Here is a 22470-nt window from a genome sequence, read left to right as displayed (position 1 = left end):
GACTATACTATAGACGGGTGAGGGGTGTTACACCTAGTGATAACCCAACCGTAGGTCTATTTTGGAAAAGTACCTCACTCCTTATAGTTGGTTAAACAGGTCATCAATCTGAGGATGTGGATATTTATTCTTAACAGTCACTTTACTCAACTGTCTATAATCAATACACAACCTCAGAGATCTATTCTTCTTCCTCATAAATAAAATAGGAGCACCCTAAGGTGAAGTACTTGGCCGAACGAAACCCTTATTTAGAAGCTCTTGCAACTGCTCCTTTAGCTCCTTTAACTCTGTTGGTGCCATCCTGTAGGGTGGCATAGAGATGAGATTTGTACCTGGTACAATATTTATGCAAAACTCTAGTGGCAACTCTAGAAGCTCCTTAGGAAATACATCCATGAATTTTCTAACAATAGGAACATCTTTCATATTTATACCTTCAATAGATGTGTCCCTTACTAGTGTCAAATAACCGTGACATCCGTGCCTCAACATCTTCCTGGAGCTAGTTACTGACACTAGATTGTATAGAGCCACTCTTTTATCATCATCAAAACTAAACTCTTTTACTCTAGGTATATGAAAATACACACTTTTATTCTTGTAATCTAGGGTGGCATAATGATTTGATAACCAATCCATTTCCAAGATCACATCAAAATCCATCACTGGCAAAGGAACCAAGTCTGTCAGAAGGATCTTCTCATCCACTACCACTGGACTACCAGAAAAAACCATGTATACATCTACATTACCACTAAGCAGGGTAACTATAGACAAAGAACACTCTAGAGCTGTAGGATTTCTACCCAACCTCATGGCAAAAACAGGGAAAATAAATGAGTGCGTCATACTCGGATTTATCAAAATATATGCCTCAAAGGAATAGACTAGAAGAATACCTGCCATAACTACATTTGAAGCCTGAGCATCTTGGTGGGTCAAGGTGAAAACCTGAGCTTAAAACCTACATTGAGCTGCGAAACCCTAAAATTGACTCCTGCCTCCAGATCTGCCTTTAAATCCACATCCTCCCTATCCACGGCCCTATTGGAATTATCCACCATGCTGGATGTGCCAGGGTGCATCTGACGGGGCATATTACCAACAGAACCTTGTGACCCCATTAAGTGCTCACTAAACATGGGACATTCCCTGGCAAAGTGGCCCTGTTGGCCACATCTGAAGCATCCACCATAGCTCATCAAATAAGGCACGGGTGTGATCTGCCACATTATATGCATGGCACTAAGGAGGACCCTAAACCAGATCTAGAACTGTTGTAGCCTAAACTCTGACCACTGCTTGAGCCATAATCTGGCCTGAATCCTCTAGTTCTATGTTTGTGACCTGCTTTCTTATTCCCTATAATCCTTCTACTGTGGTGACTCTGGCTGTCACCCATGGTGTGCATCTGTGGGAAACTGGATGACCCTTTAGTCTTATTTTTCTTTGCTTTGTTTCCATCATCTCCTATGTAGCTAATTTCAATTTGCCTGGCCCTATCCACTACTACATCAAAATGTTGATCTGACAACATAGCCAGGTTTGCATACTCCTATCTAGCCCTTTAGAAACCTCTTCAGTTTTATGCTTTCTGTAGCAACTGCTATCGGGGCATACTTGCTCAGCTCTAGAAATTCAGAAGCATACTTATCTACAGACCTACTATTCTATCTTAAGGCCTCCAATGCCCACTATTTTTAATCTTTAAAACTCTTTAGTACAAATCTGTTGATGAGTAGGTCAATAAATTATGTCCATGATAGCCCCTTAATGCGAGGAAGCACATAATCTGACATCCACTGTCTAGGCACAGGCCCCAATACATGCTGCACACATTCTATTAATCTCCTATCAGTTAACTACACCTCTATCCCTACCTATCTGGAGGAGTCTAGAAACTGGTAGGCATCATTCGTAGTGTCATAAGTACCTGACACTAATTTCTTAAAATTTATAATCTGCTTATATGGTTCCACTTTTTGTACTATGGGCTACTGCTATTATGGAAGACAAAACATATACTGTGCCATCATATCAATAGTCCTCTATAGACTACCTAAAGTAGCTGTCATTGGATCCATAGAACCTTAAGCCGTGAAAGACTATTCTTGAACTGGTGGCTGCTACTCTTCTATTTGAGCAGCTCTAGGTCTCCTGCCTTGTCTCCTGCCTTGTCTCCTTAGGGCAGGCACCTCATCTTGTGCTGATACTTCATCTGGCACTTCCCTTTCTGGTGCTGTGATAGCTCTTCTACCTCTATACATTTTCCTGAAATTCAGCAACATTAGCCCACAAAAATAAAAAACAATATACTAAGCATCTCTACTAACTCATAACTACATACAGGTACATAGAGCAAAAACTAGATGCAAGGATGACAGTGCAAGGATGAACATAGATCCTATACTCCGCATGTGACCTCTTAACAAGACTCTTCTTAAAGCCTTAGACATGTACTTCCCATGAATTTGGAGCCAAAGCTCTGATACTAACTTTATCATGACCCAAATTTTAGGCCGGACCAGTACTAGGACTTGGATCAGCATAAGGCCTCCAAAGGCCGTAGTAAGCCTAACTATTCTCTAGCCCAACATTAAAGCCCATATCCAAGCCCATTTTCAAGAAATCAACCGGACAGAGTTCGACCATAACCTGGACCATCCAACATGGAGTTCTCAACTCACCTGACCTGTAATCACAAAATATACAAATTTGGAGAGCTCAGCTCACCCTTGCAATCCTCAATCAATCAATGAAATCTAATGGGAGCTCGGCTCCCTCATCCATCATATATGTTCATCCCATACGACCATACATACATAATATTAAGTTTACAACCTCAATTAATAATCTTTTACAGCCCCAAATCAATAAAATATTTCTAGCACATGCGGAGTTCTAGAGTTTAAATCAATAACATAACATAAATATAAATACAGCGATTAGTAGACCTACGAGGAAGAAAGCAGGTAAGTCATAAAAAAAAAAAAAAAACCCTCCTGTAGCCTAAAAAAAAAATGATAAACAGGAGTGAGGGTTTGACTCATAGAGTAAGATATTAATTTTACATACAATTTTTATAACTATCTAAATCTAGTACATCCCTAAGAATAAAATACAATATCTTCACACAATTCAAACAAGTCGAGTCATAATCACACCAAAGGAAATCTAAAGCATTCATAAACTTATGTGTCAAATCCATACTCAAACATATATATATATATATGGGAGTTGATCCCCTATACAGCTCCCTTAGTTCCAACCTCTGCCAGTAAGATCAACTCAAAGATGAACTTTCTCTTAATATCCAAATGCGGGGGCCAACAAGATCAACTCTAGCTGTGCCTACCCCGACTTATCCATAATAAGGATTGGGTCCTAACGAGTCAAGCTCCAGTCGCGTCTACCTCTCCTACCTATATCCATATACACACCACATGCACACCAACTCACACACGTGGCTCCAGATCGCCATAAAGCAACAACCACAGCAATGTCATCAAATACAAATGCAATACAAGGAATGCTTAGCCAATAACTATATACATATATCTATAAGTGATGCATTAATATGCCTTGAATAAATAATATTATTGAAATTATAAGTAAAATTAATATCTACTCACAGTATTTTACAAGTCACTGTGGTAGCTATGCGGAGAAGGAAGGTTGGCCCAACTCATTTAAATAATTACATTACAAACTGATCAATGTTTACTTAAAACAAAACTTTGAAAGAGTTAAAGATAGCCTAGATTTTGCCGAAAATTCAAAAGAGTTTCCCCTGTACCTAGAACCTACCCAACCTGCAAAAGGGCTCAAATAACACTTCTAAATCATACACCTCAATCCATTTCCCATCAATATCACATGGCCCCTCCTAGGCCCTCCAAAATAGGCAATACTTACAAAATTGAAAAATTACATTTTTATCCCTAAAACTAACATTTCATAAAAGTCATTCACATGAGCTCTAAATTTCTAAAATTTTGCCTTGCAGCCCTTAATAATATTATAAAACTAATGCAAAATGAATTATAATTTTCTAGCTACCCACGAATATTTTACGGATTTTTATTTTAAATTCGGCACTAGATAAATAAAGAAGTATAAGGTTCTAGTTTACCTACACCAATTCCAATGCTTGGAATGCATCTGGGGCATCTACAAATGGTAGGGAGGACCACAATTCCAATCCGACTCTGAAATAGCTCCGGCAACCTGTCTGTCTGACCTTAAATTGTAGATCCGGGCGCTGGTTGAATTTCCACGAAACGAAGGTACATACGCGAAGCCCATACTACCAAGGGTTAGAATATAATGTTTACAAAAATAAATAAGCTCGTTTAAAGCCTGAAAAAACACTGCAAAGTCCGTGGGATCCATCAAATTTTTGGAGTAGGAAAATTTTGAAATTTATATTGCCGCAAAGCTCTCGTCGAGTGGAGCACGCCAGTATTCTCAGAATTTTCTTTAGGTTCCCAGTTTGGGAGAAATTTAGCTAAAAGTCAAAATAGGTTAAAACTTTCTGGGCTAAAATTGGACAATTCGTTCAATGAAAATTTGTAATCTTGGTGTCTATAGAAAGCTCTCGAGAAGTAGAAGGTGTTTGGGATAAGACCTGTTCCGATTTTGGCCTTGGAAGTTGAAGCATAGCGTGGTGAAGGGGGGAGGATTTTGGCTAGTTTTCTGGCAATCTGGAGGGCGGCCAGCAGCGGGGAAGGGGGTTCGAAGGTCGCCTACAGGCTGGGGAGGGGAGGGAAGGAGAGGCAGTGGCCGGCAAGAAGGAGGCAGGAGGAGAGAGAAAAGGAAGAGAGAGGAGGGTGCCAGAGAAGAAGGAAAAAAAAGAAGAGGAACCGGTTCGATTCGATCCTGTTCGATTCAAGATATCCAAAATTAAATTTTTCTACTCTACCTTGAGACAAAAAATGAGGCCCGAAAATTCTAAAAATATTACAAAAGATTCAGAAAAATTCATAGAGTCTAAATATATTTTTAAATTTGCCACGTGGTCTTCAAGTTAATTTCTAAAAATTAATGAAATTTATTATTTTAAGAAAATCAAACCCAATTTTAAAATTTAGAAAATTTCAAATAAATTTTCATAATATTTAATATAATAAAATATTAATATTTACATATGAAATAATTATTTAAAAATTAGGGGTATTACATATATCATTTTAGAATAAATTTTTATTTGTCTTCAATTTATTTTTGTCTCCTCTTTAGGAGATTTTTTTCTCTTTTTTGTCATGAAGTTGTTAGGTGTTTTGTTATTTAGATAGTAGTGCAATGATAGGAAGTACAAGTTTTCTTTTCATAAGTAGATCAAAGTACACATTAGATTTATAGAAAGACTATGGAGTCGAATAATGGCGGATTATCACCTAGTAAAACATACTTCCCGCTGAATAGGCAAATCAAATGATCAATTAACATAATCAAATCTTTAAAATTAAGATAATTATTATTATATTTTATATAAATAATTTATTATAAATTTTTTATATAAAATTATAGTAATATGAAATTTTATACTTAAATTTATATTCAATCTCAATTTAATAAATGTTTTCTTTTTTATTTTTTAAAAAATAACATAATATTATCCTATAACATACGGAGATAATTTTATTATTTTCTCTCTTTAAAATTCTTGTAGCGTGTGTAGATACATATTTCTGTCCACATGTCAACTAACATTTATAATTTTATTTATTCTCACTTGCAAATGTTTTTTAAAATAAAATAAATATAGAAACCTAAGAAAATCCATTAGTGGGCATTAATGAACACCAAACAAAACCTTGTTCCCTATCAAACTAAGTCCAAATATAGAAAGGAGGCCAATATATAGTTTCAAATACCAAGCCCATATCCATTTATTCATTATATTTTTGATAAAAACATGACTTTAATGTGAGTCCCTTTCTCTTGGCAAGCCTTTTTATTGTTAGTGTAGTATTCCTCTAGGCCTACGAGTCTACAAATCTATCATGGTAAGTGAGTAAAGACTCTAGAAGTGTTCTATTTAAACCAAAAGCCTGAGTTTATATTTTACTTAAATGTCTGTTTAATATTGAGATTGAAATGTCAAAATTATTTTTTTTAAAATATTATTTTAGATATTAATAAAAAAATAATTTTATTACTTTAATATGTTATAATAAAAAATTATCAAATTTAATAAATTATTTTTACCCTTAAATTAAGGAAAAAAACTTATAAAATGCAGAAATATATTTATAAATTTTTCATATTTTTCTTCCCCATTTTACTAGAAAATAAAAGTAAATAAAAAAAATTATTTTCCTATTGAATTTTCTTTTCTTTATTTTTTCTTAATAAAAGAGTGTTAAAATGTTTTACCCATAACATTATTAATTTTCTAATAATAAAAATAAAATAAAAATGACCTTTTTTTTATAAATAATTCTCTCTCCTTCCTTCTGTCACTGAAAAAGTTTTCCAAACATGGTGCAAAGGTGATTGAGAATGAGCGCAGTTTAGCTTCGACAACGTACAAGCACGGGTTTCACAGTTTATACGGCAATCAATCACATCAATGATTTCACATGTCAATCAGTCACGTTAAATCACAAGTTCGGTTGAAATGAAAAAAATATTTAATTAATTTAATTTTTTAGTATTTCAATTTAATCAATCTAATTCAATTTTAAAACGACCTGACCCCGTCAATAAATACTTATATAAGTAATATGGAGTTGATTATGGGGTTATGTCAATTTTATTTATAAAATTAAAAATTTAAATTTTAAGTTATTTTTATTGATAAAATATTATTTAAATATGCCTCATGATTTCACATAATTAAATAAAATAAAAATTAAATCAAATCAATAAAATAATATCAATTTAATAAATTTTATTAATTTGATATAATTTTTAATTTCATTTGAAATTATATTTTAATTGAGTTCGAAACCATCATAAACTGTGGGCACTTTTATTGAGCATTATATATCTTCTACATAGTTTCATTTAATCTTAAATATATTTAAACGTTTTAATATATGTAGATATTAATAATTTTAATTTATATATATTTTTTTAAATTTTAATATATAAAAATAATATAATATCTTAAATTTTTTATTAATTATTTAATATCTTTTTTTATTACTTTTTATCTCTTAAATTTTTCAATAAAAATTTTATAATAGAAATAATCAAAATCTGTTTATACTATAAATATATATAATAAATATAAATATATAAATATATGTACTTATCATAATATTAAAAGGATAATTATTAAGTAATTTATAATTTATATATAATAAAAAGTGTCACGTAATAATACCATAAAAAAAATATCACACGGCAATATAATAAAAAAATATTATGCGTTAGCCTTAAAAAATTCCCCCTTATATATATATATATATATATATATATATATATATATATTAAGATACTAACTTACTGATCGAATATAGTTGCTCTAGGAAGTCAAGAAATTTATTTATTTTTTTGTTCTAATATGCAAAAGATAGAATGGAAAATATTATATACCAATCTCTTTAATTTAGGTAAAACGTTTATTTAAACTTTTAAGTTATATCAAATAGTTATATAAATTTTTAAAGTGTTTTTACATTTAATTAAATCTTTCAACTTTTTTAAAAAATTAAATAAATTTTTTAATTTTTAAAAATAGATCAAATAAGTCATGCGAGATAAATAAGCTTTTAACTTTTAAAAATAGATAAAAAAAAATATTAAATTATAATTTGCCTCTATCATAAATCATGCTAAAAACATGCACGAATATTTTCTAATACACTGGATTCTCAGCAACAATTTTGCGTATGTGATTTACAAAATTCTGGTAGGTATCTGTCATATCTTGGAGCAGATGAATAAGTTGTTCTTTATCGAATGATTTAAGAAGCTTTTCTATGTGTCCTCATGCACTAGAAGATCTTTATGCATGACTTTAGCTAGATTTATATTAAAGATAAATTATAATTTAATTTTTTTTATCTATTTTTAAAAGATAAAGAGTTTATTTGTTCAAAATTATTAAAAAAACTTATTTAATTTATTTTTAAAATTTAAAAAATTTATTTAATTTTTTTAAAACTTGAAGAATTTATTTAAATTCTAAAATATATTCAAATTCTAAAATATTTTAAAAATTTATATTACCAATAACATATAAATGCGGAAAGTTTGCCCTTAAATGCGGAAAGTTTGCCCTTTAATTTATTATTTAGTTATGATATGAATTTTTTTTTTGTTTTATCTTCCATATAGATGAAGGTAGGACAATTCTAGTTTTTCAATCATGCTTTTGGAGCAATTATTTTTATATATTATTTTTCCAACAACAAAATACTTGTTTAATTGTCCCAAGATGGAAATAATTAGGACGTTAGGCAATTTCAAACTTCAATTATTTTATTAATGTTGTCTAATTCAAATAAGAGTTATAATTTTCTTACTATTGGATCCACGTTCCCCATTCTTAGTCTAGAGAGCAGAAAAATCAACTTTAGTTAATTGATTGCCTCCTTCTCTCAACATTGGATGCTATTAAAAATAAAAAAAAGAAACATTGGACCCTTCTAGGCCAAGAATTAAATCAAGTTACCATTTCACTCCATTTGAAAATGGTTCGTATGATAGAATTTAATTTAATATAAATGATTTTGAAAAAAAAAATGTTTGAAATATTTTTAAAATAATAGAATTCATTTAATTACATTATTTGGAACAATTAATAAGTGAGATAAATGTATTTATTTTTTTATATTCTGTTTTTATTTAAAAGAAATAAATATAATTTATACTTTATTTATTTCACAAAAAATAACTTGCATATTAAAAATATTTTTCATAAAAAATATTTTTTTTTATAAAAATATTTTGTATTATTTAAGTATAAGATTAAACTAATGATTGTAATGTTAAACAGAAAGTTATTTTCCTTAAAAATAATTTACTTTTCATTTTAATTAGAAAAATATTTTTCGTTTGCTTATTTTTCTGAATGCTCCAAATGCTAAAAAATGTGAAAAATATTTTTCAAGAAAATATTTTTTAAAATATTTTTTGTGAAATAAATTAAACTTTAAGTAGGTAATAAAAGAGTGGCTAGTTATTCTTTTTCTACCTTTAAATTATAGAGAGTAGCCTAATTAATCTAAATAAAAAACTTCATTATTAAATTAATTGAATTCTTATAAAATTATGTTACTTTTCACATGAATTCATTTGTTTAAATAATTTTTTTAATTAAAAAAATTGAATTCTAACAATTTTAATTAAATAAATTGATTTGTATTAAAGCATGACAATTGATAAAGAAAAACTTAATAGAATTGATTTTTTTTTTAATTTTTGAAATTTTCAAATACACTTGATTATTATTTATTTTATTTATTTTTATTTTCATTTTTAGTGTTAGTATTAGGCCTTCCAAAAAGTCACCATTCAAGTTAATTGCCACTAATAGCAAAGGTCAATAATAGATAACTTGATTATACTTTGTCAAAAAAAAAAAAAAAACTTAATTATACATAAACGTAAACTATAAACCAAAATAATTTATTTAAATATTTATTATATTTAAGAATAATAAGCTTTTATGCAATTGTACATTATGTTACATTTCACTTGAGTCTGAAATATTAAGATTTAGAAGATAAAAGCTGGCTTAATATTTCAAAAAAACAAAAACAACCCCATGAATTAACATTGATTATAATTTATAATAAAATCAGTAAATATTTACAATTAATCATAATTATAATGGAGGCTTATCATTGATAATCTTTTTAAACACTTTGCTTAATGCTTCTGTTTAATTACATATATATATATATATATATATATATATATATATATATATATATATATATATATTATTAAATAAAAAACTCAAATTTAGGACTACTAGTATTTTTAAATTAAAAAAAAATACTAGTTGCAATAATCAACTGAAGAAGGCATATCACCCACTACAATAGGACTACATTCGGAGGATCCTCACTATTTACAGCACCCTTAGCTAGGCCAGACCACCGATTTAGTCTGAATCAATTTCGATTTAGAAGGAAGTGAACTGGAATCGGATTGTTAGAGACAATTCTAGCAAGGTTAGATCCTTAGGTGGTTTTAGTCCGGTTCAAGAGCAATTCCAATTCCAGTTTACAATTGTTTTGGTTTCTTGTAACGATTTCAATAGAGGCATAATTCAGTCTAGTTTCCAATCGAACCAAGAAAATAATCTTTCAAAATTTTGAGAATTAAATAATTTTAGCCATAATTTGGCAAAAATATAAGAAGAAACATTTATCAAACAATATTTTCATTAAGGATTGTGCATTGTTAAATAATGATTAATAAAAAACATAAAAACAAAGAAAAAAAAATCTAAAAGTAAAAAATAACAATGAATTTTATTCATTCTAAAATTTACTACATTGTTTGATATATTGATTGAACATAAATAAAATATATATTACAATAAAAATTAAAAGTAAAATAAATACAATTAATTTTAAAACATAAGGAGAAAATAATTAATTTTAAAAAAAAATATGCTTAAAATTATAATACAAATTGCCTTTATATTTCTTTAGTCGTAAAAATGTGTTGATTTGCAATGTTGTCATTAGTGCTATCAATTTTAGTTTCTTATTGACGATGTTCGGCTTTTGCCCAATCTCCTAAACAAGCCTATGCTCTTAATGATTTGGAATTTATACTAGATTGGTGTTGACCTAGTATTCGGACCTCAACACTAAATACTTGCTCAACTACAACTGCTGAAATCGAAGTTGCTATAATGATTCCTTGGCCATCTTAGCTAAAGTTGAAAATTTTGATTTATAAGGTCTTCATAGTGAAGTATAAGAAAAGATAGAGTCATTGCTTTGATATAGTTTGCATGCTAGAATTGAAATTAGTATTGAAATCAGAATCGAATAAATAGGAAATGAAATGATAAATTTTTATTTATATTTAAATTACTGTTGAATTGAAATTAGATTCTTTTTAAGATATTTAATTTGCATATGTGAAATGCAACATAAGAATCAATTTTATTTTATATTCAATGAAAATCAACATAAAATTATTTTTTTTATATCTTTATATTTTTACTTTTTAATTTTAATTATTATAAGAGAATATAAAAATAATATTTTCTATATTGAATTAATTATAATTATAAATTTTCTATTTTATTTAATTATAAGTAAAAATAAAAATAATATATTTTATCCTTTTACTTTAAATAATTAAAGTTAATTATATTCAAAATTTTTATTTTAATCGATTATATGAAAATATAAAAATTATATTTTTACTATGTTTCATTCTAGTTAAGTATAATTAATTATAATTATAATATTTAATTTTAATTATTTATAAGAAAAATATAAAAATAATAGTTAATAAATACATATCAATTTCAGATATTACTAGGCTATTCTTTTTACCAGCTTACTACTACTTGAACCATGTAAAATTTTATTAAGGATTGAGGTTTAAAATGTTTTTTAGATGTTAATAAAAAGTAATTTAAGAAACTTTTAAAGTAATTATAATTAAAATATATTAAATTTTTAATTTAAAAATAATTTTAATTATTTTTTATTAACATATTTAAAATAACATTTTTTTTTAATTTTGTTTTAAATAACAATGCAAGATAAAAGCAATGATTTTTATTCTTTAAAGAATCAATAATCCCATTAATTGCACTAATTGTCCCTCAATTTATATATTTATTTTATTCACTTAATTTCAATTTATTAAAATAAAATTTCTCAATTTTAATTTTATTTCATAACAATAGTAATTTTTTTAGTTAAAAAAATTAAAATTACCATTTTGCCTTCTTTTTCTTTCTTTTTCTTTTTTTGTCTTTATAATTAAATTAATTAATAATTATTATAAATAAAATTGTTTTATTTTAACTAAATTTATTAATGAAATTATTAATAAAAATTTAATTTGTAACAACCCAAAAAAATAATATAATAATAATAATAAGAATGATAAATTTTAAATTTTAAAATAATAGTATATCAGTGCATGTTATTTTATCAATATTTTAGTTTTAATGTAAAAAATAAATAATAATTTATAAATTTATTTTGATTATATATTAATTTACTGTTAATTAACAAAAATTAACTTGAAAATCTATTGTTACAGATTAAATGGACTTTTTTTAATTTATTTTAATAAATTAAAATTAAATAATAATCCCATGATCGATGCAATTTGCCCCACCAACCAACTAAACAATTAATGGTCCAGCTTTGGCAAATGCATGGGAAGGTTTTCTCCATCTCATGACCATGCCTGTAGCCTGTAGGCCAAAAATATTCAGAATGGAAATTTGTTTTCTTTTCACAATTAATGATCTGCCTCTTTTGGCAAAATGCACGTGAAGCTTTCCACCATCTCATAACCATGACTATAGGTCAAAAAAATTCAGAAAGGAAATTTTTTTTGCATAATTAATGATCCTCCATTTTGGTAAAATGTATGGGAAGTTTTCTCCATTTTATAATCATAACCATTGGCTAAAAATATTCGCAATTAATAATGGTAGAATATATCTTTTCACCCATATAAACGTTGTGTTTTAATCTATTATATCCTTAAATTTTTGGAAAAATTTATTACACTCTTAAATTTGTAAATTTCATAATAATTATGGATTTATTTTACATTACTATTAGTTAAAACTATTGTTGATAAAAATATTTTTTAAATATATTATATAGTATTAAAATTGATTAAAAATTAAATTTTTGTTTTTTAACGTAAGAATATTAAAATAATTTTTTAAATTATTTTGTTAAAATGTAAAATGATATTTTAAAAAAAATATTTTTTTTTTTAATCTTAAAACTAAATGACGAAGGGGCACAAGAACAAATTAGCTTTGTTCGCAATGCGCACCACTAATACACACGAGGACATATTTAGGGGTGTAAATGAGTTAAGCTGCTCACTAATCACTCAAAGTTCAGTTCGATAAAAGCTCGGCTTGGTTCATAAATGAGTCAAATCTAAATTTAAATTTTTAGCTCATTTAATAAATGAGCCGAACTCAACCTCAGCAATATTTAACTCAAATTTGAGTTCACACTCGTCTTGATAATAGGCTCGTGATCTAGCTCGTTAAACAGATTTGTAAACTAACTTGTTAATTAAACTCGTTAATAAGTTTATAAACAAGCTTGTTTTTAGGCTCGTTTATAAACTGTGAACTGACTTGTTTACAAAACTATTTATAATAGTAATTGTATTTTGTTTATTTAACAAATATATTTATTTTATGTATGATTGTTTTAAATATAATATAATATATTAGTATTTAAAATTATAATATAACTAATATATAAAATATAGTTATTTGTAATTTTTTTAAGTAAAGTTAATTTGTATGTGAAAAATAAAATTACAATATTAAATATATGCTTTGAATATAAAATAATATATTATTATATATTAAATTATTAATAATATATTTATGATATAATTAAAATAAAAATTACATTTATAAAATATAGTTATTTGCAATTTAAATATAATTTTTATGAAAAATAAAATTAATTCTTATATAATATTATATATTAAATGCACAAAAATTATTTTGAACTATTTTATTCATATTAAATAATTAAATAAATAAAAACTTAACTACGTAGTTTTCACGGTGGCTGTATGATTTAAAATATGAACTCAACTCTCTTTCACCCTTTTTTTCTGCCCATTTTTAAATTTTAAACTTTTAAAATATTAAACTTAAAGTTTAATAATAATTTATCTAATAATTATTATTATTTTCTATCTCTTTTTTGTGCAATCTCCCTTCTATTTTTTTCTATTAACACTAACTATTATTATTACTCTATATATTATCTCTCTCCCAATATCTCTCTCTTTATCTCTCTTATTATTATTTACTCTCTCTCTTTCTTTGTGCAGTCTTCCCTCTATTTTTTTTCTATTAGTACTAACTAATCTATCAATATATTATTATTACTATATGTATTTTCCTTTTTTTAGTCTCTATCTCTATAAACTCTCTTTCCCTCTCTATGAACCATAAACCTTGGAAAGGTTAAGGTCCAAATTTAACACTATGTTATCTCACTCTATATATACTTTTAATCATCGATAGGTATTTTCTTGATTATTATCTTACTTAATCTTGTCTACTTATTTTATAAAAATTAAATTATTTATATCTTAAATAGAGTACTAGTGAAAGATATGAAGCACCAAATATAATTTGATAAATTAAATAATCTAATATATTTAATCCTCTATTAGACTTATTCTAATAAATTAAATATAAAAATAGTAAAAATATTCATATTATAATATATTTAAATAAAAATTAATAAATTAATTTTTTTAACAGTATAAATTAACTAATAATATTTAAGTAATATATTTTGTTAAACTAAGATTAGAAAAAATAAAATAATAAATTTAATCATAATTACATAAAATTAACACCATTATTATAAAATTACGTTGTTTTGATTCAAACTACATAAGTTTTGAATTAAAAGAATAAAGTACCCTAAATTCTAATAAGAAATAAAACATTGCCAAGGACAACTCTCTCTCTCTCATTTTAACTTTCAGTAGCCTTAAACTCTTCCCTTATTTTCACTTTCATAGTCACCACACGCAAAATCTTCATCTTCTCCATTAGTCGCTGCTCCTTCCTTTTTTTGAAAATTCTCTCATGTCGATTGGCTTTCTTTCTCCGACGCTACCGTAGTTCTTCAACTGGTAAAATTTTTCCTTTTTATGTGTGATCTGCTTTTGCTTGCTCGATTTGTTGAGAATCTGTTGACAGTTTGTTTCTAGCCTCTGAGAAATTATTTTCCTACTTGTTATGTAAGAAGGAATTAATATTGATTTGCACATGGAGAAGAGGTTGTGAAACTAGTGGTTTTTTTGTGGTTGAAGTGAAATGAATTTTTGAAAATATTAGTAACGAGCGATGATAATATTGAAAAAACACATAAAATTGAGTGACTATATGTAAAAATTTAACCTAGATTAATCTGAAAACCTGTAGTCACAGTGATTTTAATGATACTTAAATTAAGTTGAATGAGTTTTAAGAAAAGAAAAAAATCAAAGTTAAGTGATTTTTATGAAATAACTCATAAAATTAAGTAAGCTTGATTGATAATTACCCTCAATTTGAGAAGGATAAGAAGAAAATTTTGAGGATTTTGAAAAGGAGAAGAGGGAAGCGCGCGACTAGGATTTTGTAAGGAAGAGAGATTTTTTTTTTTTTGTTCACCTTCTTTCATAGAGTCATTGAAGCATCATCCGCTTGCCATTGAAGCGCAACAACCAAAATAGTAGCATTCAATCGTCAATAATTACCTTCCTATTTGTTATGAAAATGAACCCATAAATCACATAGCACAAAAGTTAATGTTGTTCGAAAAAAACTTACCTAAAAAAAATAAAATCATTATAAAAAAAAATAATCGCGTACAATCACTAATCATTTTTCTAAAACGAAATTAGGGATAGCAATAAATAGAGTATCCACTAAAATCATTATGCACAAATTTAAACTCGATTATTATTCTAAATACCTAAATATATCCCGAGCCCAATTAAAATTTATTATAAATTATCTAAACATGTCCTCAACCTAATTATTATTACTCAAATAATTACCCCTAATTTGAGAAGGGATAAGAAGAAAATTTTGAGGATTTTGAAAAGGAGAAGAGGGAGGAAGAGTGTTTTTGTTTTTCACCTTCTTCTTTGCCATTTTCATAAAGTCATTGAAGCATCATCCACTTGCCATTGAAGCCCAACAACCAAAATATCATTTTCTCCGCTGCATTTACACTTCATATCCTAGCAGCTAAAAGGCTTGCAATTACATTTTCTTCACAAAAATCTAAAAGTAGCATTCAATCATCAATAATTACCTTCCTATCTATTATGAAAATGAACCCATAAATCAAATGGCACAAAAGTTAATGTAATTCGATAAAAGCTTACTTCAAAAAATAAATTCATTATTAAAGAAAAAATAATTGCATACAATCATTAATTATTTTTCTCAAACACAATTAGGGATGACAATAGATAGAGTATTCTTAAAAAATACTATACACAAATTTGAACTCAATTATTATTCTCAATATCCAAACATGTCCCAAATCCAATTAAAATACATCATAAATTACCCAAACTCATCCTAAACCTAATCATTATTACATAAATAAATCTAGAACCCATTTAATTTTATTAATGATTTGCATAAAATATATTTTATTAATAATTTATATTTTAAAATTAATTAATTCAATTAAATGTTTAAATTCTATTTATTTAAAATATAATATGAAAATTTATAAATATTATTATAAAAATAAATATTTTATATTTAATATATTATTTAAATAAATGAGTTTACGCAATGAGTTTCCAACATATAAAATCCGAATCCGACATGAATAGTATTTCACAAATCTAATTATATACTACTATGACCCTTCCTAATAGGGTTCGGTTGGATGGATGCTCAAAAATACTCAACAAGTTGCTATCCTTAAACTCAATCACTCACAAATCACTTAACTAATACTATCACAATTATGCTACTCAAATAAATGGTCATAAATCTACTTCTCTAATTTTAGCCATGGCTCACAAGTTCACTTATTTTTAGTGGTGCCAGATGAGTTCTCTTTTGGATCAAATCCTTCACCAATTTGATGTACATTAAATTAATAGCTTTTTCTTATATATTGATACATATAAAAATATTTGATTAACAGATTGATGACAGATGGACGTCAACAAGTTAAGGTACTTTACATAAAGGGAAATAATACTCGTGTATACGAAGGACAAACCATATGATCGCTCGAAGAGGTTGCCTGACCTGACCGGTATGGTAAGCTGGTGGGACCTCCTTGACGAAGCCCCAAGCAGTCTTGGAGCATCACCATATGGACTAACTCTTGGGAGGACACACCCACATTCATATATGAAGAGCCATTTATTAATAAGGAGGCAAGCACATTAATTAACCGAATAACAATAGTACATTGCCTACAATACTAACATCATAATCACTATAGCAAGAGCAATCGGCACCTGCCATTAGAGACAAACCCTATACAATACGCCACTGAGGCTGAAAGCTACTACTGAGTTAGACTTAATTGAATTAAAATTAAGTTATATAAGGTTTATTTGATCTAATTTTAAAGTTGAAGGACTTATTTAGACTCGAAAAAAGTTTAAGAGTTTATTTAACTTTTGGCTAATAGTTTAAGGGCCAAAAACTAGCTCTTTCAGTTGTAAATAATTAATGGCAAGAATGTTCAATTTAGTCCTTATTTCAATTTGGCCCATTTTTAATTTTTTAATCCAAATTAAATCAAAAATTTTAATTTAAATTAAGTTTAACCTAAAAAGTAAAATTTATAAGGTAAATTTCTTGATTTCAATAAAAAATTAAGAAATTCAATTTTTTTGATATTTTTGAGTTAAATTTTTTAATTTTTAGATTTAAACTCAAAATTAAGAAGTTTAATTTTTTGATTTTAAATTAAACTTAAACTGAAACTTATAGATTAATTTAGACAAAAAAAAAAAACTAAATTGAACTTTCCTACTAAGGGTGAAATTGAACTTTAAACCATGCATTAACTTATAATTATGTTATAGTTGTTAAAATTTTGTCATACCCAAATTACGAGCCGGACTGACACTAAGACTTGAGTCAGTATAAGACACCTAAAGTTTATAGTAAGCCTAACTATTTTCTAGCCCAACCTTAAAGCTCATATCCAAAGTCCATTTTCAAGAAATCAACCGGACAAACTCTGGTCATAAACTGAACTGCCCAACGGGGAGTTTTTAGCTCACGCAACCAGTGATCATAATATATATATAGGGAGCTCATCACACCCTAACAATCCTCAGTCAATCAATTTAATCAAATAGGAGCTCAGCTCTCTCATCCAAAATATATATATTCATCCCATTCAAACATACATGTATAATATTAAGTTTACAATTTCAAAATAATAATCTTTTACAATCCCAAACCAAATAAAATACTCCTAGTACATGCGAAGTTTTAGATTTCAAAATAATAACATAAATCATAGATATTGTAACTCTAGACCTGCGAGGAAGAAAGCAGGTTAATCATAAGGAAAAAGTCCTCCTGTAACCTAGAAAAATGGGTGAACAAGAGTGAGCATTCCACTCATAGAATATGATATTGATTTTAGTTATAATTTCTATAACTATCGAGCACTAATGTATCCCTAAGGAATGAAATGCAATACAGATCAGCATATTCAACCAAATTCAAACAATATTCGCACGAATAATAATTTGAAGCATTCACATACCCGTATGTCACATCAATATATATAATATGGGAGTTGATCTCCTATACAGCTCTCTTAATATAATGCTTGTCAGCGAGATCAACTCGAGCTAAACTTTCTCTTAATAATCCAAATGTGTGGGTTAGCATAATTAACTCAAAGCTGTACTCACCTCAACTTATCATAAAAAGGACTAGGCCCCAAGTGAGACTAGCTCAAGTCGATTTGCCCGTCCTACCCATATCCATTACACGCACACCACACGCACGCAGCTCCAAATTACCCTAACGCAACACCCACATCCATATAATCAAGTAATAATACAACACAAAGTGTGCCTATGATAGCTAAATACATATATTTATATGTGATGCATGGGCATGCTTTGAATATAAAATAATAATATTGAAATTATAATTAAAATCAATATCTACTCATAGTACTCTGAAAGTCACTTAAAAATTATATCACAAATTTATCAATATTTACTTAGAATAAAACTTTAAAGAGTCAAAGGATAGCCTAAATTTTGTCAAAAATCTGGCAGAGTTTTTCCTATATTTAGGACCTACCCAATTGGTAAAGTGATTCAAATAGCTCTTCTAAAGGTCATAATCTCACATCCACAACTCAACATCAACACATGACCCCTCGAGGGCCCTCCAAACCAAACAAGTCTCACATAGACCAATAACTCAATTATAAGGCTTAAAATGGACATTTTGCAAAAGTTATTCAAACTAGCTCTAAAAATTCTAAAATTTTGCCCTGCGGTCATTAACAATACTATAAGGCTATTTCAAAAGGAATTATAATTTTCTAAGCACCCATAAATATTTTACGGATTTTTATTCTACTCTGATACTAAGTAAATAAGAAAACTCAGGGTTTGAATTTACCTATGCCAATTCTGACACTTGGAATGCGTCCGTGGCATCTGAAAATGGTGGGGAGGACTGCGATTACGACCCGATTCCTAAATGGCTTCTGCAGCCTATCTACTCGGCCTGAAAATGCAGATCTAAGCACTGGTCAATTTTCTATGAAACAAAGATACCTACGCGTAGTCCACAACACTAGGAGTTAGAATTAAATATTTATGAAACTAAATAAGTTCATTTAAAGCTCGAAAAATCATTGCGAAGTCCATGAGACCCATCGAATTTTCGGTATCAAAAAATTTTGAAATTTATATTGCCGCGAAACTCTCATCGAGTAGAGCACACCAATACTCTCAGAATCTCCATGGATTCCCAGTTTAGGAGAAATTTAGTCCAAAAATTAAAATAGCCTAAAATTTTTCGGGCTAAAATTGGACAAAATACTCGATGAAAATTTGTGATCTTGGTGCCTGTGAAAAATTCTCGAGGTGTGGATGAGGTTTGGGACAAAACCTGATATGATTGGTGGCCAAATCGGTCGGATTTTGGCCGAAAAGACTAAAAGTCTTGTTGCTCGTGAAGGCTTCTTTGGGCACATTTTCCAATATCCTGGGGCAGTAGCCGACGAGGGGGAGTTGCGCAAGTGGTGCGCTGGCAAGTTGGGAAGGGTGGGGTGGTGGTTGGCCGGCGAGGGGAGGAGAGAGGAGAGAGAAAATGAGAGAGAAAGGGGACTGGTCGGGTGCTGCGTGAGGGAAGAGAGGAAGAAGAAAAAGAGGATCGGTCCAGTTCAATTTGGCCAATTCGATTCAGGATACCCAAAATTAAATTTATACTCTGCCCTGGGACCCAAAAAAAGGCCCGAAAATTTTGAAAAAATTTCAAAAAACTCAAAAAAAGTTTTGGAGTCCAAATATATTTTTAGTTTTGCCACGTGGTTTTTAAATTAATTTTTAAAAATCAACAAAGTTTATTGTTTTTGAAAAATCAAACCCGATATTAAAAATTCAAAAAATTTCAAATAAATTTCCAAAATATTTAATACAATAAAATATTAATATTTGCACATAAAATAATTATATTGAAAATTTGAGGTTTTACATTCTTTCCCCTTTATAGAAAATTCGTCCTCAAATTTTACACAAGGCAGAATAAAAATATAGAATCACATATTGAAGAAGTACAGGTACTTGCTGCGCATATCTCGCAATAACTCCTAAGTGTATTCTTTGACTGACTGGCTCCTCCATTAAACCTTAACCATAGGGATCTGCTTTAACGTTAGCTGCCTCATCTGATAGTCCACTATGGCTATAGGCTGCTCCTTAAAGGTCAGGTTCTCATTCAACTCTACTATATTTGGTTGCAGCACATGTGAAGGATCAGGAACATACTTCCTCAGCATGGAGATGTGGAATACTAGGTGAACATGAGAAAGGCTTGTTAGTAACTCCAATCGATAGGCAATTGCCCTAACTCTATCAATGACCTCAAAAGGTCCTATGTATCTAAGTGCCAGCTTGCTTTTCTTCCTGAACCTCGTGACTCCTTTCATTGGGGAGACTTTCAAGAACACATAGTCACCCACTGTGAACTCTAAATCCTTTTGTTGAAGATCTGCATAGCTCATTTATCTACTGAAGGCTGTCTTTAACCGCTCTTTGATAAAAGGGATCATCTCTGAAGTGTACTACACCAGGTCTACATCATGTACCTTTACCTCTTTAACTTTTGTCCAACATAGAGGGGACCTACACTTTCTGCCATATAGTGCCTAATAAGATGCCATCTCGATGTTGGAATGATAGTTGTTATTGTAGGCAAATTTCACTAAAAGCAGATGATCATCCCATTATCCTCCAAAGTCCAGAATACACATACGAAGTATATCTTCTAGTATTTGAATTGTCCTTTTAAACTACCCATCTGTCTGAGGGTGGAAGACTATACTAAAGTTTAATTGTGTGCTAAGTGCCTCCTATAGCTTCCCCTAGAATCGAGAAGTGAACAGGGGCCCTCTGTTGACATTATGGAAGCAGAAACTCCATGCAATCTAATTATTTCATGAATGTACACCCTTACATACTGGGCTACTGAATAAGTGGTCAGTACTGGTAAGAAGTGAATCGACTTGGTTAGACGATCCACTATCACCCAAATAAAATCATATCCCCGTGTGGTACGAGACAACCCAGTCACGAAGTCTATAGTAATCATTTCCCATTTCCACTCTGGAATGAGAATCTCCTGCAACTTCCTTGATGACCTCTGATGTTCAAACTTCACCATTTGACAAGTCAAGCACTTGGACACAAAATCTGCTATGTCTCTCTTCATGCCATTCCACCAGTACCTATCTTTCACATCATGGTACATCTTAGTGGAGCCTGTGTTAGCAGTATGCCCTAGAGCATATCATTTAGTATATATCTTGTACATGTTTTTATTAATAAAAGGCATTGCCACTTTTCCGTTTACATAATATATTTATGTGTAATAGAAAAGGTCCATTGATATTTTGTTAGAAATTCTATTCTTAAGTTATTAAGAATATGAGTGACAGTATTTCTAGTACAAAGTATCATAAATAGGTTCACAATCGAGGATACTTCATAATAAGGACATGACTTATCCAGAAAGATTGTATTCATGTTTGTTCCCGAGTTATTTATATGAGATATAAATAAGATGGAATGGTGAGTCTCATGCCATATAACAAACATGATAGGCACTTATACATGATAAGTAGGTCGAACTAATGACACTTATGATAAGCACATGGAGTTTACTCTTATTAATGCATTGTCATAAATCATATCAGTGCATATAATCTTTAGACTTAAGATAGCACAGTTATCTTGTATATAGGTAGTTTGAGTTTGATACTGCTTTCATACTTGTACTGTGTATGGCTATATGGGCATGTGTTGGCTCCTACTAGTTATATATGGAGGTTAGTGTTGATCAAGATGGAATCTGTTCCTCTAAGTAAATAGAGAAAAAATTCTATGTTCATTTAATTGTTCTTGATGTTTCAAGTTCCTGGCCAGGATAGATAGATTTATTCAGAAAAGAGTTTCTAATGAGAAAAATCTTTTTAATCAAGAACTGGAATTAAAAGAGAATATAATATTCATAGCAAATAGAGTTTGACATAAATCATGACTCCAGCTTGAGTTGGA

General features: G+C 28.9%; 2 protein-coding genes across 2 annotated transcripts; both read right to left on the bottom strand.

The window, feature by feature from the left end:
- Positions 1-216: 216 nt before the first annotated feature.
- Positions 217-1540, bottom strand: LOC131179492 (uncharacterized). Its single transcript, XM_058146351.1, has 3 exons — positions 1260-1540; positions 955-1182; positions 217-814 (listed from the first exon to the last, which is right to left on the bottom strand). The coding sequence occupies exons 1-3, from the start codon at positions 1538-1540 to the stop codon at positions 217-219; spliced, it is 1107 nt and encodes a 368-aa protein (XP_058002334.1).
- Positions 1541-2129: 589 nt separating this feature from the next.
- LOC131179491 (uncharacterized) lies at positions 2130-20918 on the bottom strand. The gene is made up of 3 exons (XM_058146350.1): positions 20544-20918; positions 2691-2695; positions 2130-2274 (listed from the first exon to the last, which is right to left on the bottom strand). The coding sequence occupies exons 1-3, from the start codon at positions 20916-20918 to the stop codon at positions 2130-2132; spliced, it is 525 nt and encodes a 174-aa protein (XP_058002333.1).
- Positions 20919-22470: the final 1552 nt, after the last annotated feature.

The sequence above is a fragment of the Hevea brasiliensis genome, chromosome 4, assembly GCF_030052815.1.
Source record: "Hevea brasiliensis isolate MT/VB/25A 57/8 chromosome 4, ASM3005281v1, whole genome shotgun sequence".
In the NCBI taxonomy this organism is placed as follows: Eukaryota; Viridiplantae; Streptophyta; class Magnoliopsida; order Malpighiales; family Euphorbiaceae; genus Hevea; species Hevea brasiliensis.
Note: the sequence above shows the minus strand (reverse complement) of the source record. Positions and strands in the feature narration are given on the sequence as shown.

What these genes read in the sequence shown, in the direction of transcription:
- LOC131179492 (XM_058146351.1), bottom strand. Translation starts at nt 1,540, where the DNA reads ATGTTGTCAGATCAACATTTTGATGTAGTAGTGGATAGGGCCAGGCAA. An exon ending in AGTTCTAGATCTGGTTTAGG is followed by an intron (nt 1,183 to 1,259) that starts GTCCTCCTTAGT and finishes TGGATGCTTCAG; the next exon opens with ATGTGGCCAACAGGGCCACT. An exon ending in AATGTAGGTTTTAAGCTCAG is followed by an intron (nt 815 to 954) that starts GTTTTCACCTTG and finishes TTTTGCCATGAG; the next exon opens with GTTGGGTAGAAATCCTACAG.
- LOC131179491 (XM_058146350.1), bottom strand. Translation starts at nt 20,918, where the DNA reads ATGAGCTATGCAGATCTTCAACAAAAGGATTTAGAGTTCACAGTGGGT.